Here is a 16,805-nt window from a genome sequence, read left to right as displayed (position 1 = left end):
AATAAAACATTCACAGCAAGATGATAATGAGATTAAAAGTCTTTATCTGAGGCCATCAGAATAATCACATGGGAAAGAAGACAATGAAAAAACATGCACAATTGTTCTAAGTTATTTTTATTTCTTTAAGTTAACAATAAACCAAATATTCTGAAAACTTTACCTTGATGGAAGTATAGCTGGTAACAAAGCTTGCTCCAAGGAAACTGGGGCAGGCATAGGTTTCTGACTTTGACTCTCTAAGTATTCCTGTAAAATTGCACCATGATAATTCACTCTCATTTCAGTATCTGATTTTTGTATTTAGAAAACAAGTTATTAGTTAAGAATAATACAGTTTTTCAAAAAACCATGACTACACATATACACCAATCTAGGGGCAGCTATGTGGCACAATGGATCGAGCACCAGCCCTGGAGTCAGGAAAACCTGAGCCTTAGACACGTAATAATAATAAATGCCTAGCTGTGTGACATTAGGCAAGTCACTCTTAACCCCACTGCCTTAAAATGAAAAAAAAATTTAATTAAAAAAATACCTCTACCTAGTATTTCAAAGAAATATAAAAAGAACAAATTTAAATTAAATATAAAACTAAATGCAAATTAACATCTTGCAGTGCTAAATGGTTTCAGTCTTTTGACTATAAAAACCCCTTTGAATGATTAAAAATTTCATGGAACCTCATATAATATTCATTGTAATATTCATTCAATGTTTCCACCTATTAAGAAAATATAAAATGACAATGCATTATGTAAATTTGGACTCATGGACTTTTCATAGTAACTTCACATCCTCAAGTGTCTAAGACATTTTCACATAAAAATGGTTGGAAATTTTCAGTTAACCCATTTTTTCCCACTTGTCATATCACCCACAGAGAATTTGAACTTCAAATTTCTTTTATTACTTAGTAAAGGTGTACAGTATTAATCATGATAGCCAGGATAACAATTTCACCAATAAACTTAGTATTACATATGTAACATATATAATAACATAAGACTGAAGAGAATTAGCACATAATCAAAGGCAGAAACTATCTTGTAATGTCTTGTAAAAAATTTGGGAAAGCAACTAAAGAAAAAGGAGATAGTTTTGGATCATCTTAACAAAATGAATACTGAAATAATAAAGATGGATTATTACCAGGCATGGTGTGTTAACATATTGTTATATGAAAGAAAAGTGGTCATGATGAAGGGCTCCCTCCCTCTTGGGTTCCCTTCCCATAAACACTGCTTGTCTCTCATTCCCATTTACAATCTTAGCATAATAGAACTGATGAGCCCTCTAACCCAGTCTCCTCATTTTACCAATGAAGACACTGAGATCCAGGATGATCAAAATCATATGATAAGTAGAAAAGCTGTAAGTGGAATCAGGATGTCCTGAGTCTAGGCCTAGCATTCCACCTTGTACACTATCTTGATGCTTATCACTTACCTTTAAGGAGAATGGCTGTGCAAAGTCCACTCTGACACAGCCAAAGTTTTTACGCAACATCCGACAGACTCCCCTTGCCACACTCCACAAACTTTCATTCTTCTTGGGTTTACCCTGTCAAGTAATCAAAAATGATGTACAAGAAAAAAGAGAAATTGGGCCAAAATGAAAAAACACTTAAAACCAATTTCTTGTGTGACCAAAGTAGCAGTTTTGTATATGACAGTTGGAAGTGTAGAAGATATAATGGATAAGTTCAATCACAGAATATTAAGAATTTGCATAAACAAATCCAATGCCACAAAAACCAGAAAGAAAATTTTAAATGAACTGGGAAAAAAATCTTCAGAGCAAGTTATTCTGACAAATGTCTTAGTTTCAAGAAAGACAAACAAGAAAGAGAGCCTAAGACTCATTCCCCTATTGATAAATGTTGAAAATTATTTTTGAGAAAAAAATTCAAGTCATTGATAGTCACAGGAAAAAAATTTTCCAAATTATTAGATAAATTAAAATTTAAATCAACTCTGAGAGGATACTACCTCACAACTATCAGACAAGCAAAATGCACAAAAAAAGCTAAATGACAAAAGTTGGAGAAGCTTCAGAAAACAGCCATAGTAGATGTATTCATCTAATCTAGTTATTCTGAAAAGCAATTTGGAACTGTATGCATATTGAAAGCAATATGCCTCCAAAAGTTACTAAATCGTGCATACCTTTTGATTAAGGTTCTAGCCATAGAAATAATTACAAGTTTTTCATAGTGGAAGACCAACAGGGTGTTCATCAATTGAGACATGGTTTAATAAATTAAGGTCTATGAATGTAACAAAAGTCTATTATACTACAAGAAATAATAAATGGAGAATTTCCAAAACCTGAAAGGGAAGATTTGTATGAAATGAAGTAAAGGTAAATGAGTAGAATCAGGAGAACAATTTATACAATAGCAACATTGCAAAAACAACCGATTTTTTTTAATTTAAATTTATTTTTATGAAAGATATTGAGTTTTATATTTTCCCCCCATCTTGCTTCCCTCCCCCCTCCCCCCACAGAAAGTACTCTGTCAGTCTTTACTTTGTTTCCATGTTGTACCTTGATCCAAATTGGGTGTGATGAGAGAGAAATCATATCCTTAAAGAAGAGACAAGAAGTCTAAGAGATAACAAGATCAGACAATAAGCTATCTGTATTTTTTCTAAATTAAAGGGAATAGTCCTTGCACTTTGTTCAAACTCCACAGCTCCTTATCTGGATACAGATGGTACTCTCCTTTGCAGACAGCCCAAAATTGTTCCTGATTGTTGCACTGATGGAATGAGCAAGTCCTTCAAGGTTGAACATCACTCCCATGTTGCTGTTAGGGTGCACAGTGTTTTTCTGGTTCTGCTCATCTCACTCAGCATCAGTTCATGCAAATCCCTCCAGGTTTCCCTGAAATCCCATCCCTCCTGGTTTCTAATAGAACAATAGTGTTCCATGACATACATATATACCACAGTTTGCTAAGCCATTCCCCAAATGAAGGACATTTACTGGATTTCCAATTCTTTGCCACCACAAACAGGGCTGCTATAAATATTTTTGTACAAGAAATGTTTTTACCCTTTTTCCTCATCTCTTCAGGGTATAGACCCAGTAGTGGTATTGCTGGGTCAAAGGGTATACACATTTTTGTTGCCCTTTGGGCATAGTTCCAAATAGCTCTCCCGAAGGGTTGGATGAGTTCACAGCTCCACCAACAGTGTAATAGTGTCCCAGATTTCCCACATCCCTTCCAACAATGATCATTATCCTTCCTGGTCATACTGGCCAATCTGAGAGGTGTGAGGTGGTACCTCAGAGAAGCTTTAATTTGCATTTCTCTAATAATTAATGATTTAGAGCATTTTTTCATATGGCTATGGATTACTTTGATCTCCTCATCTGTAAATTGCCTTTGCATATCCTTTGACCATTTGTCAATTGGGGAATGGCTTTTTGTTTTAAAAATATGACTCAGTTCTCTGTATATTTTAGAAATGAGTCCTTTGTCAGAATCATTAGTTGTAAAGATTGTTTCCCAATTTACTACATTTCTTTTGATCTTGGTTACATTGGTTTTATCTGTGCAAAAGCTTTTTAATTTAATGTAATCAAAATCATCTAATTGGTTTTTGGTGATGTTCTCCAACTCTTCCTTAGTCATAAACTGTTCCCCTTTCCATAGATCTGACAGGTAGACTAGTCCTTGATCTTCTAATTTGCTTATAGTATTGTTTTTTATGTCTATGTCCTGTAACCATTTGGATCTTATCTTGGTAAAGGGTGTGAGGTGTTGGTTTAATCTAAGTTTCTTCCATACTAACTTCCAATTTTCCCAGCAATTTTTATCAAAGAGGGAGTTTTTATCCCAATGGCCAGACTCTTTGGGTTTATCAAACAGCAGATTACTATAATCATCTCCTGCTTTTACACCTAGTCTATTCCACTGGTCCACCACTCTATTTCTTAGCCAATACCAAGCAGTTTTGATGTCTGATGCTTTATAATATAATTTTAGATCGGGTAGGGCTAAGCCACCTTCTTTTGCACTTTTTTTCATTAAGCTCCTGGAAATTCTTGACTTTTTATTTCTCCATATGAATTTACTTACAATTTTTTCTAACTCGTTAAAGTAATTTTTTGGAATTTTGATTGGTAGGGCACTAAACAGATAGTTTAGTTTTGGTAGAATTGTCATTTTTATTATATTAGCTCTACCTATCCATGAGCAGTTGATATTTGCCCAGTTATTTAAATCTAATTTAATTTGTGTGAGAAGTGTTTTATAATAAAAACAACCGATTTTGAAAGATTTAACCTCTACTCAATACAATGATCAATCATAATTCTAGAAGAATGATAAAGAATGCTATCCATCAACTACATCCAAAGAGTAACAAAAATGTGCATACCTTTGAACCAGCAATACTACTCTGGGTCTATACCCTGAAGAGATGATGAAAAAGGGTAAAAGCATCACTTGTACAAAAATATTCATAGCAGCCCTGTTTGTGGTGGCAAAGAATTGGAAATCAAATAAATGTCCTTCAAATGTGGAATGGCTTAGCAAACTGTGGTATATGCATGTCATGGAACACTAATGTTCAATTATAAACCAGGAGGGATGGGAATTCAGGGAACCCTGGAGGGATTTGCATGAACTGATGCTGAATGGGATGAGCAGAACCAGAAAACACTATACACCTTAATAGCAACATGGGGGCAATGATCAACTTTGATGGACTTGCTCTTTCCATCAGTACAACAATCAGGGATAATTTGGGGCTGTCTGCAATGGAGAATACCATCTGCATCCAGAGAAAGAATGCTGGAATTTAAACAAAGACCAAGGACTATTACCCTTAATTTAGAAAAAAAAAAAACTGATATTTTATTGTCTGATCTTGCTATCTCTTATACTTTGTTTCTTCCTTAAGGATATGATTGCTCTCTCATCACATTCAATTTGGATCAATGTATACCATGGAAACAACATAAAGACTGGCAAACTGCCTTCTGGGGGTGGGGAGTAAGATTAGGGGGAAAATGTAAAACTCAAAATAAATAAAATTTTTAAGCACAAAAAAAATGCCATCCATCTTCTCACAAGAGGTGAAAAACTAAAGATTCAAATTGATATATCTTTTTTGGACATAACCAATTAGCTTCACTGTGCATATTTTTTAAAGAAATTGCTTTTCTCTTTTTCTCTCCCTGGGAGGTGACAGGAGAGAAAAGTAAAAATTTGATAAGTGAAAAAATTTTAAAAAGCTGAAAGTATAACTTGAAAAATATCATCAGATGAAAAACCTACAAAATACACAGTAACTAGAAGTTGGCAGTCTGGATCTGTAATTCCATCATGATAAGGAATTCTCAGTGTAAAAATTCTCTGTACTGAGGTTGATCATATCCACTTGAAGCACTAAGAATTGAAGTGGCTCCCTTATTCTCACACTCAGGAACTGAACCAGGACTTCTTAATTTTATGGCTATCCCAAGTTTTTGTGATAGAATACCTCTGATAATGAGGAATAAAAATATATGACATATTCTATTAAAAATCATATAAAATACTATCATAAATTTCAAGCTGGTGAATGAACAGTTCCATGTGGCAGATTAAAAAAAAGCCTAAGTGGCTGCTTACTTATCCTTCAAAGGTGAGTGTCAGTGGTGTTTGACTCAGCATCCAAATGTACAAAACTTAAGACTGGAATAATAACTTAGTCCCATCCTGACCTTCAATGTTGCTTAACCACCAAATTTCTAAATTTTTTGAGTCATCAAGTACATGATCTGATGTTCTTCACTGAGACATCAGAAAATTGGCACCTAACTGAACATAAACAATATCTAAACCTTAAAACTAAGTTAGGGCTATAGTGAATTCCTAAAACTGGTATCAAATTCCTTTAGTGCTTTTTCTCCTTACGCATTCAGGGCTTGTGTAGATACTTCAAATAGAAAAAGGAACAGTTTGTGTAGTCATATCTCAGACCCACTTCCACTTGAGATAATTCTATACTCAGTCCCTACAGGGTTGCCAGCTGTGAAGTACAGATCCAGAAAAGAAAAGCCAATACAGGAAGGAAACTAAATTTTCTGCGAAGTGTTAACGACTGTGGGAACATTTCCTTAAATACTTACTATTACATCTATAACCAGCTTGGAAAGAAATAAACCATGTTTTCTAAATTAAAAAATCCATAGGCTCTTTGTAGTCATTCTCAAACCCTTACTATCTGACTTTTGACAATAATACTCTAGAAGAAACTGCTCTCTCAAAACCTGCTAATGATGTCATGTAAGCCTAAAAATTGTTTCTATCACCATATTCCTGAACCTCTTAGCTTGATGCTGTTGAGAGAATCCACAACTACCTAAACAATCACTTCCTTGTTCTCAAATTGTCAGCAGTTCATTTTTGTCAGTAGGATAAAATAAAACCCCCTTAATCTAGCATTCAAGAACCTCGACAATTAAATTCCAACTTTATCCTTTCAATCCTATTTCTTATTTGTCCCTTCAAATGAGACAATTATATTAAGCATTTTGCAAATCCCAAAGTGCTATATAAATTTCAGCTCTCATTATTCATTCTAGAGCCGTAGTGGATAATTACCCAAACAAGGCATTCTATCTCCTAACTCTACTCAGTAATCACACAAGCTTGAAATGTATTCTCAATTCCACATTACAGAAATGCTCTCTTTCTGCAATGTTGTAATCTTCTCCATGAAGCTTTCCTTCATGCTTCCAATTGTCAATATTCTTGCCATCCTCAAATTATCTTGTGCTTGCTAACTGTATTTATACTGTAAATTTACCTCATCTTTATTTCCATACTTCCTTATATCCAGTAAGTGCTTAATAAATATCTGGCTTGCAAAGAGGGTGAGTTTAATACTCATTACTGATTAACACCAAAAGCATAAAGTATATTAAAGCAAGAAAAGGGTATGGTTAGCAAAACCCTTCTGATTGCTTCCCCCCCACAAAAAAAAACCCTTCTTTTTTTTAAAACCAGTGTTTAAAAGATATCCTTACCAATTGTTCACCATTGTAGTGGCCTTCAATAATACGCTCATAGGAGATTCCAACAGGGATTATCAATATGTCAGGAATGGTATTGGAAGAAAGAGTGTCCACTACCACAGACAAGAGGCCTGCCCTGGCACAGGAGGTTTTCCCACTCCGAGAACGTGTTCCTTCCAAAAAGATCTCCAAAAACTGTTGTTGTCGCAGCAGTTCTACTATGTGCTAAGGCAGGAGGGCAAAACAAAACAGTAGGTCAAGATCATGAAACTTATCGTGTGCTTTTCCCCCCCCTCAGACTCCAACTACAATTTCATTGGTTTCTTTCCTCCATCTCAATGACAAAACCAACCATGAGAACAGTATCTGTTCTCCATCTTGGAGCCTTAGAGATTGCTTAAAACACCAGGAGGTTAAATAGTTTGCCCAGCTTACACAGTCAGATGTGTCCATTGGATTTTAATTTAAACTCAGGTCCTTCTTGACTGCCAAATCAATTCTCTATTTATTATACAAATTACAATTAATTTATGCAAACTATCTTTAGTAGAGTATATTTAAAGAAAATGGCAGAACAATTTGTTCTATACTAGCTTTGCTGAGGCAAGAGGATAACAAAACCCACCACACCAGGTCAACAACATTCACATTTCTTCAGTATGGTAGAGAGGGGAAGGGATTTTGTTTGGACAAGCATCAGTGTGAGGAACTCCCATTACAGAAAATTCCATCTACCAAAGTAGATTGGCAACTCATCTGTAATTTATAATCTTAAGAGTGTTGACTGGGACATAGAAATTACAAGACTTAACACAATACTAACACTGGAACTATGGCACATCAGAGACAAGATTTGAACTCAGGCCTTCAGCCTCCAAGGCAGATACTCTATTCCTTCTACTATACTATATCTTCCTTACTTTAATTAAAAAAAAAATCAAACTATCTCAAGACAACCTATAACTTTCTTCTAAGGTAACTAATCAAGTAGCTTTAGAGAGAATACATACTCCATGGAGTAAAGCTCTGTAGAGAGTATCTTTTCGTCCATCTGATGTCTCATCTAGCCTTCTTCGTATGAAAAAACCTCCCAGTTTATGGATCAGTGTACTGTAAAAATGAAAGAATGTATCATTTACATGCAGAAAAGACAATTTCATCTTTCAAAACTATAATCTTTCAAACACTTAGTATTTGGTTATTTCATCCTTTATAAGAACCATGTGTATGTTTTGGGCTGTTCTGCCAATAAAAAAGTGCTTAAGTGATCCAGTTTCTAAATTAGTATCTCATTTTGGTAACTGACATTACACTTTAATCAGTCCTTATACTTATACTGTATAACGGGCTACAAATCAAAAAGGACGATATGTGATCTTTACCTTCTCAAAACTGACACTGTGATTTATGCTTAGGAAACAAATCCCTGTGCAAGTTTCTGTAAAATATTGCCTGTTTATAGCACATTTTGGAAAAAAGTTTTCATGATGTGTCTAACAATCAAAAATTATAATCTCTATTTATTTTAACAGTATTGTTCCAATTCCAGTATCAAGTTATTAAGTCACATACTAATGAGGCAGCTAGATTGTATAATGGATAGAGCATCAGACCTAGAGTCAGAAATTTGACCTGAGCTCAAAACAGGACTCAAACATCTACTAGCTGTGTGGGTCTCAGGGCAAGTCCTTAACCCATTTGCTCAGTTTCTTCAAGTGTAAAATGGAGATAATAAAGCACCAACTTTACCAGGTTGTTGTCTGGATTCAATGAGGTCATAATTGTACAGCACTACGCTATGTAAATGGTAGCTAACATTGCTAATTCACATCTTCCTGTCATCCTATTCACTCAAAAGAACTTCTATAATTTGGATTCCCTTTGTCCTCTGCAAGTGATAAAGAATTGATGCTTTACTTTTCACTATGAAGAGTTAAAATTAGGGGGCGGCTAGGTGGCGCAGTGGATAGAGCACCGGCCCTGGAATCAGGAGTACCTGAGTTCAAATCTGGCCTCAGACACATAATAATTACCTAGCTGTGTGGCCTTGGGCAAGCCACTTAACCCCATTGCCTTGCAAAAACCAAAAAAAAAAAAAAAAAGTTAATGTTGAGATTTGAAGATTCAAAGTCATTTGCTTTCCTACTTACCTTTTCCCCACTGATATAATTCCTAAGAAGTTTCAAGTTTCTACTCACCAAATATGCTATATAAGAATTGTGCTATAAAATAAAGTGGACAAAAATAAAACCTTAAACTAAACTTGTACCGTTTTTACCTTGAATTTCAAATTAAGCTTGATTGGTCCTTACCTGAAGATGGGTATGTTCAGGTTATTTCCAGCAGCGATGTACGGTGCTTTGATGTTATGGCAGAAAAGAATGAATGTAAGGAGCAGATAATCAATATGGGATTTATGAACTGGTAGGAAGATAAGAGGCAAATTCATCTGGTTGGAGTGGAGAAAAAGATGCACAAATTTCAAATTAAAAGGTAAATACAAATGTCAATTACAGCATAATATTAAGGAAATAAATCAATCTAGACTATACTACAAGCAAAAATGCATGCTTTCAAAACAGCATGGAAGAATGCTTTAAACAATGCACTTTAAATATTTTAAACTGTTATCTAACAATCACTAAGAGGTGAAACTAACAGCCCATCTAATCTAGACTGCATGGAACTACCAGAGACCTCCAAAAATGAGGCATCACATAAAAAAGGGACTTGCACACTCAGAAAAGGGAAAAAAAGGACCTTGCAAAATATTTGAAACTAAAACCAAACCAAAAAATACCAGTGTTTTAGTAAATATGTCTTACTAGAAGTCAACAAAAAGACTAATCCTCTTACTTCGGTGGCTGCTTTGACCATTTCAAGTTGACCTTTGTGAATCTGAACACTCCAAAAGAAGCTGTTGAAAAGTTTTAGTAGCACCCATCCAGTGAGCCTAGAAGAGAACAAAATACTAAAATGCTCCTCTGCTCAAATATTACTCACCAACAGCTCAACAGATATTTGTAATTAAACCTAAGCAACAAACAACTGGACCATGGGATTGACATAATGGTTAATAAAATTAGTATGTGTTCATTTATAGATTCTTTAATCATGATGGGCATCACATAACACTCATTCTTAACCCAAAAGCCAGACTACCAGCTCAACCCAAGTTATTGACCTCCTGACTGGCCTCTATTATTCTCATGAAAGTCACTCATGAAACTCACTTTGCACAGTATAGTTATCAGTTAAAAGATAATTAACTTTAGATCTCAGAAGCAAATACAACCAGTTAACTGAAATTTCAAAGGAATGTTTAAGTAAATAGAATGATGAATCTAGTGTGTTTTTTAATGCTATACACAAGGGAAACGTTCCTTTAATATACTAAAATATATACTACCTTCATAGCATCAAATGTGATTTGCAAAATGACAAATCTCATTCAATAATGATTCCCCATAATCTGGTAACAAAGGTGCTTAGAGAAGAAGAAAAGAGGTTAGCAAGAAAGTTGGGGCAAGAAAACAAGTGGTAATTTTTTAACTAGTGTTTTTATGATATTTTAGGCTATATCAAAATATATTTATAGAGTTCTGTGGGGAAAAGGAATAAGATAAGTTAGTGTTGGAAATATATTACAATCTTATTATCTCTTTTACATCCATCTTCCCTCCTTTCTGTTTTCACCATCATCATCTATATGACACCACCCTGTCATAAAAGTCCCTTAATACCATTAACCTATATTACCATGGTTGCTTCCTCTGAGATTTCTGCATTTAGAGTATTCCTTCTTTAATCCAATCTACACCACTAGATTAAATTGTATATCTCTGGCCAAGTCATTTAATCCATATGACCCTATTTCATCAATTTTAAAAACAGGGATCAAATAGACCAAAAAAAAAAAATCTGAGAAATCTCTTCCAAACAATGATCCTATAACCCAGTGGTACCAAAATCGAATTATAGATGTTTTCATAAGTATGGCATCCCACTCCAAGATTGCAAATTTTTCTTTTAGGACAGGAACTACATCTTCTCATTCTTGACAACTAGCACATGTTCTATACATTATAGAAACTTAAAAAATATTTGTTGTTTTGTTCTTACTAATAGTTCAATTACCTGAAAAATTCAATGCTGGTGACAATCTGTTTCTTGACTTTCATTACCTGATCATTGCTGGTGAGACATTAGCAACCATTTCTTGGAGAATTCGCTTAGCTCTCTTTTTCACTTTACTGATAGATTTTGATTGCTGTTGAGCAGAACCATCTTTAGAATTCAATTCAGAAGCTACTTCTTCAATTGCCTCCTGTACTCTGATTTGAAAAATAAAAGACAATGTAACTACTTCTGTGCTACTTTCTATATCCAATATTTCCCAGAGTATTCATTAAATTCACAAGATGAAACAATAAGAAAGTGACACTCCCTTCTAGAGCAACAGAAAGAATAGCATTCTGAGCGAAACTCCTAAACTTGTCAAGTTACAATTAAAGATTCTAAAAGATCTAATATAGGTCAAAGCAACATGTAGAACTGTTAAACAATCTAGGGGGAAAAAAAAGGCCAAAGGAACAAAGAAAAGGAATGACTATCTGTAAGGTAGTGCCAGAGGAACTTAAAGGCAACTGAAAGAAAAAAATCTTTCTGAAAGGTTACGCTGCCTCAAATTTATAACTCCAATAGGCAGCATGTGGATAAAATGCTGGATTCAGAGTAAGCAAGATCAGAGATCAAATCCTATCTCCGAAACTTCTAGTTATGGGCCTTTGGACAAGTCACTTAACTTCCTTTGGTTTCAATTTCCTCTTCTGCAAAACAGAAATAATAATAGCATCTATCTCCCAGGATCATAACTGGGTGAAATAACATGTCAAGTTCTTAGCAAATTTTACTGATCAATATAAATGCTAACTTATTCTTGCCACACTGATAGTATCCACTTTTAGAATTAAATGCAATGTTTTAGTTATAACATTTTACCCCAGTCAATCTAAATGTGAAATTTTCCACAATAGTACTGTTCAATAATAACTAAGTGGATCATCTACTAGAAGAACCAAATTGTATCAATCTGGTATTCTCACTTTAAATCAAATTCAAAGAAGTTGCATCTAAATGGAAGGATGGAACAGAGATTTTCCCTGTTGAATCAATTAACTAACAAAAAATGTATTCAGCGCCTCTGCCCACCAGGCCTTAAGGAAACAAACAACAGTTTCTGCCTTTGAGGAACATACAATGCAGCCAGCAAAAACACTGTACATATATAGATATATGCAAATCGTACATATATTGTACACATTGTATACATAAAGATATATGCAAATTAGACAAAAATTAATTTGAGGAAAAGGTACTAGTGAGGGGTGGGGCAGAGGGAGGACTCTTTATGTAGAGGAGGCATGAGAGCTGAGTCCTGAAAGGAAGTAAGGGATTTTAAGAGGAAATCCTAGGCACAGGAAAAGAGATGGAATGAGGGAGATGAAGGGACACCTTGGCAGAACTGTGGTATACATGAACAAAACTGATATATGGCAAGTCTTGAAGTGGGGAGGCTGGGTCAGGGTGTAAAAAGCTTTAAATGCTAAAGAGAAGTTTTTATTTGATCCTTTAAGTATTAAGGGCCCCCTCTCCCACAGTGTACTGAGTATATAAAGTGATGTGACTAGAGATCTGTTTAAAGAAAATCATCTTATTAGCTTGTGGAGGATGGATTAAAATGGGGAGACTTGAAGCAGGAAGATTTCCATCCAATTAAGATGGTGGCTAAATAAGGGAGAGAAGAGGATAGATGTAGAAGGTGTCATGGAGGTAGAAAGGATAAGATGTGAGGTGAGGGAGAGTAAAGCGTCAAGGACAACACTGAGACTGCAAACCTGGGTGGCTGGAAGAATCCCCTAATAGATATAGAAAGGTTCAGAAAAGGTGTGGGTTTGGAAGAAAAGAAAAATGAATAGGAAATGTCTCTAAACTGCCTATAAGATACCCAGGTAAAAAATCTAATAGGTGAAATGAGACTGCCACACAGGAAAGGGATTAGGGCTAGAGATGGACATCTAGAAATCATCAACATAGAGATGATATTTAACCCATGTAAGTGGATGAGGTTACTGAGAGAGAGTAGAGAGACAAGGAAATTAAGGGAAGTTAGCAGAGTTAGTTTTATCATGTGTCCAAAAGCAATAAGAAACGTCATTCAGGACACCTGGTAATCTGGTGCTGTTGATTAAAGATAAGCATTTTTTTAAAAATAACAAAAGTAACTGCAACAGATCTGTTGCAGAGGATAAAAAGGTAGAGAAATTCTACAAAAAACTCCACAAAACTGGTCAAGTAAATCAACCTCAGATCCATGAGTTCAACATGAAAGGGTGAAATAGGCAAGAGTAATGGGAAATGTTGGAAATTATGGATCAGGTATAAAGAATGAGAGGACAAAGACATGAAAATTACAATCACACTTTCTTCAAAAACGTGATTGAAAGACACTAGGCACAGCAATGCTATATAGTATCACAAAAAAATTAAATTGGTTATATATTAGAAGACAAAATATATAATTAAATATATAATTAATAATTATATGTATAAAATTATATATAATTATTAGAAGATAAAAATAATATAAAAATATCATTCTTGCTTCAAGTTGTGTATGCAGTCAATCCAGCAATTTGTTAGAATAAAGCTCAAAATGAAAAAGCTAAAATAAAAATGAGATACAAATATTGTATACAATATAAAAAGTACTATCTTATATTTAAACAAGTTACTAATGACAAAAAATGACATATGAATAAAAGGGTATCAACAGTAGCTATAATGATTTTACAAAGACATCAAAATGATCAAAAACTGCATTCATTAACTAACAAGTGACTGTTACAAAATTGAAGATATGATGGCAATCAAGGAAGAGAGCCTTGCCAAATAAAACAAACACAGTTGTGAATAAAAAAAAAAGATTTAAAGGAAGTTTAGAGAGATACCCTGACCAAAGTCATCACAAGGCCAAGGGGGAAAAAAGGAAAGGAAAAAAGCATTTAAGTTTCTGTGCCAGGTCTTCTGCTAAAGCCTTCAAATACTATCATTTTTGATCTTCACAGCAACCCTGAAATGTAAATACTATTATTTTCTCCATTTTACAAATGAGGAAATTGAAGTAGCCAAAAGTGACGTTAACTTTCCCAGAGGCACACAGCTAGTGTCTGAGGCAAAAATTGAACTCTGGTTTTCCTGATAAAAGGCCCAGAAATCCTATTTACTGTGCAAACTAGCTGCCTTTAAAATGTCAAGGACATTTAAGGATGAAACTGGATGATGATATAAGGTGGAAAAGATCTACAAAAAAATGTATAACATACTTTCCTTTTATCAACAAGAATTATGACATTACATTTAGACTCTAACATCACAGTCCTGGGATGTGCTTACAAAGGTGGCAAAAATGGCACTGAAGATAAAAAAAGAAATTGGACCAGACTAAATGTGCATGAAGAAGACAATGTTGAAGGCAATAGGACTGTGAGGGCATTGATGGGTCATTTTTCAAGATGAATGAAGAGGAGACTACAAAAACAAGGACAAAAATCTATGATCTTTTTATTTGAATAGATAAGATGCAACTGAAAGGAACAAAATTACTGACCAATATGCCTACTTTCCCATAAAAAATATTTTTATGAAAACAATTTACACATCATTAAAGGAATTCTAGGTGTCACAGGGGGTAAAAGACTGGCCTTGGAGTCAGGAGAATGAGAGTTCAAATTCAATCTCAGACACTTGACATTTACTAGCTGTGTGACTTTGAGCAACTCACTTAACCCTTGCCTCACATTCAGGGCCATTTCCAGGTGTATTGATTCAAATCTGGTCATTGAACCATTGACTCTGGAGGAGAAAGTGACTGGTGACTTAGCACAGCCCTCACTCAAATCCAATTCATGTACTTGTCATTGCATCACCTACCTAATGCCATGATCTTCTTTGTAAATGAAGGGCAAACAATATTATTATTGTTGTTGTTGTTGTTGTTGTTGTTATTAAAAGAGAAGTAGCAGGCTTTTGCAAGCAGTATTCCAAAATCTCAATATTTACCATCATCAAATTGACTAAAAGATCTAGAGAAGCAAGAGTCCATTATGCTTATAGTCTTTATAGTCTATAAAAAAATTTGATTCAGTTAAACAAAAGCTTGCCATGAAGGCTCCCCTCCATCATAACCATGTGTCTTTCAAGACCATGACATCAGGGAGGTGATGCCATAGCAAACACAAGAATTGGTTTTGTGTGAGGGAGATGGTTTTGTGTGAGGGAGATGCTGTGCTAAGTCACTAGTCTCACTTTATCCTCCAAAGCCATCTGGGTCCAGTGGCCAGATATGAATCAAAATTACTGGAGATGGACCTGAATGCAAGGCAATCAGGGTTAAGTGACTTGTCCAAGGTCACAGAGCTAGTAAGTAGAAAGTGTCTGAGACCACATTCGAACTCCCATCCTCCTGAATCCAAGACCAGTCTCCCAAGCATACCTCAAGAATATACAATTATTCCTTAAAAGATATGTGAAATAACTTGACTGACAAGCCTCTGATTACTATTATTAGGCAAAAAAAAAACAGAAATAATTTTGCCAAAGATCTTTACCACAACCATGAAGGAAACATCACAGTCAAAAATGTGGAAGGATTCTCCAAAAATGGTGAAGTCCTTCAGTACTCCATAAGCTCCTGTTTGTAGAAGACATTATGCAGATTACATCAAGACTCAGATCACTACAGAGCCTCCTGAATGAAATCTATAACCACTCATCTAAGCCAAGACATGAGGAATGTCTACTTTCCAAACTATGATATGCATTTCCATAAACAAGTTATAGAATTTTTCCATTGGTTGTGTGTGTAGATGCATTTCTTAAACAAGCACTACAAATGAATAATGAATTAAAGCCAATACTGAAAAGGAAGTAAGCAAGTTGGACTGCTTTTTGGAAACAGAAAAATTCTTTCAATATCTCTGAGACAAGGGCCAATCTTTTTAATACAAATATTATTTTTGATACTGTAAGACTGAGGCATGGAAGACTCATCTCCAAAAGACCTAGAACAAGCAACCAGAGGGCAACAGAAGGTATTTGATGGGTTAAACAGGTAACAAAATAATAGAAATGGAATTACAAAGAAGTAAAGATAATACCAAAGAAATGTATCAAATAAAAAAAGATAAGCTAGAGCAGAGATAACCTGTGATAGGACCATTTCAATCACAGATATCTTTGCAATGTTTAAAACAAGGAACATTCCAGCCATAAAATGGGAGAAAAGAGATAGGAGTTACACAGGATGGGAATGACTGAATTACTATAATCTGCAATATTAGAGGGAATTTCTCACAATAATAACAAACCTTTTTAAGCATTAGAGTATTTTTTAAATTACCATATAATGAAGTTCAAATTGTTTTTAAATTACAAAGTAGAAGGAAGAAGAAGCATGGTAAAGTAGATTGAGAACAAAAGATTAAAGTCAAACTACCATGTCTAACAAATAATAGTTGTGTAACCCTGGCCAAATCGCAATTTCTCAGCATCCAAGGCAAATTTCTAGAACTATCAGTTAAGGAATAGTTGATGATCAGCATTTATAGAGTGAGTTTCTTTAGAGATCTCTACACCAAAGGATATAGCTGGCTCTCCTTATCCTTCAAGAAAGGAGAGTAGTGATAAAAGTAGATAGTATAAAGATTTACAAATCTACTGATCCAAGG

The 16,805-nt window shown here is 34.7% G+C and overlaps 1 protein-coding gene across 1 annotated transcript in view; it reads right to left on the bottom strand.

Annotated features, from left to right (window-relative positions):
- The window catches only part of LOC141522703 (glycerol-3-phosphate acyltransferase 1, mitochondrial), a gene marked incomplete at its 5' end in the record, with an annotated part of 28,752 nt that extends 17,342 nt beyond the window's left edge, over positions 1-11,410 (bottom strand). Inside the window, 7 exons of the mRNA XM_074236204.1 lie at positions 164-249; positions 1,450-1,563; positions 7,030-7,242; positions 8,028-8,127; positions 9,330-9,466; positions 9,874-9,970; positions 11,202-11,410. Of these exons, the coding sequence (XP_074092305.1) occupies positions 164-249; positions 1,450-1,563; positions 7,030-7,242; positions 8,028-8,127; positions 9,330-9,466; positions 9,874-9,970; positions 11,202-11,410 (956 nt within the window). The remainder of the gene's footprint in view (positions 1-163; positions 250-1,449; positions 1,564-7,029; positions 7,243-8,027; positions 8,128-9,329; positions 9,467-9,873; positions 9,971-11,201) is intronic.
- Between the last annotated feature and the right edge of the window lie 5,395 nt (positions 11,411-16,805).

The sequence above is a fragment of the Macrotis lagotis genome, chromosome 4 (genome assembly GCF_037893015.1).
Source record: "Macrotis lagotis isolate mMagLag1 chromosome 4, bilby.v1.9.chrom.fasta, whole genome shotgun sequence".
NCBI lineage: Eukaryota > Metazoa > Chordata > Mammalia > Peramelemorphia > Peramelidae > Macrotis > Macrotis lagotis.
Note: the sequence above shows the minus strand (reverse complement) of the source record. Positions and strands in the feature narration are given on the sequence as shown.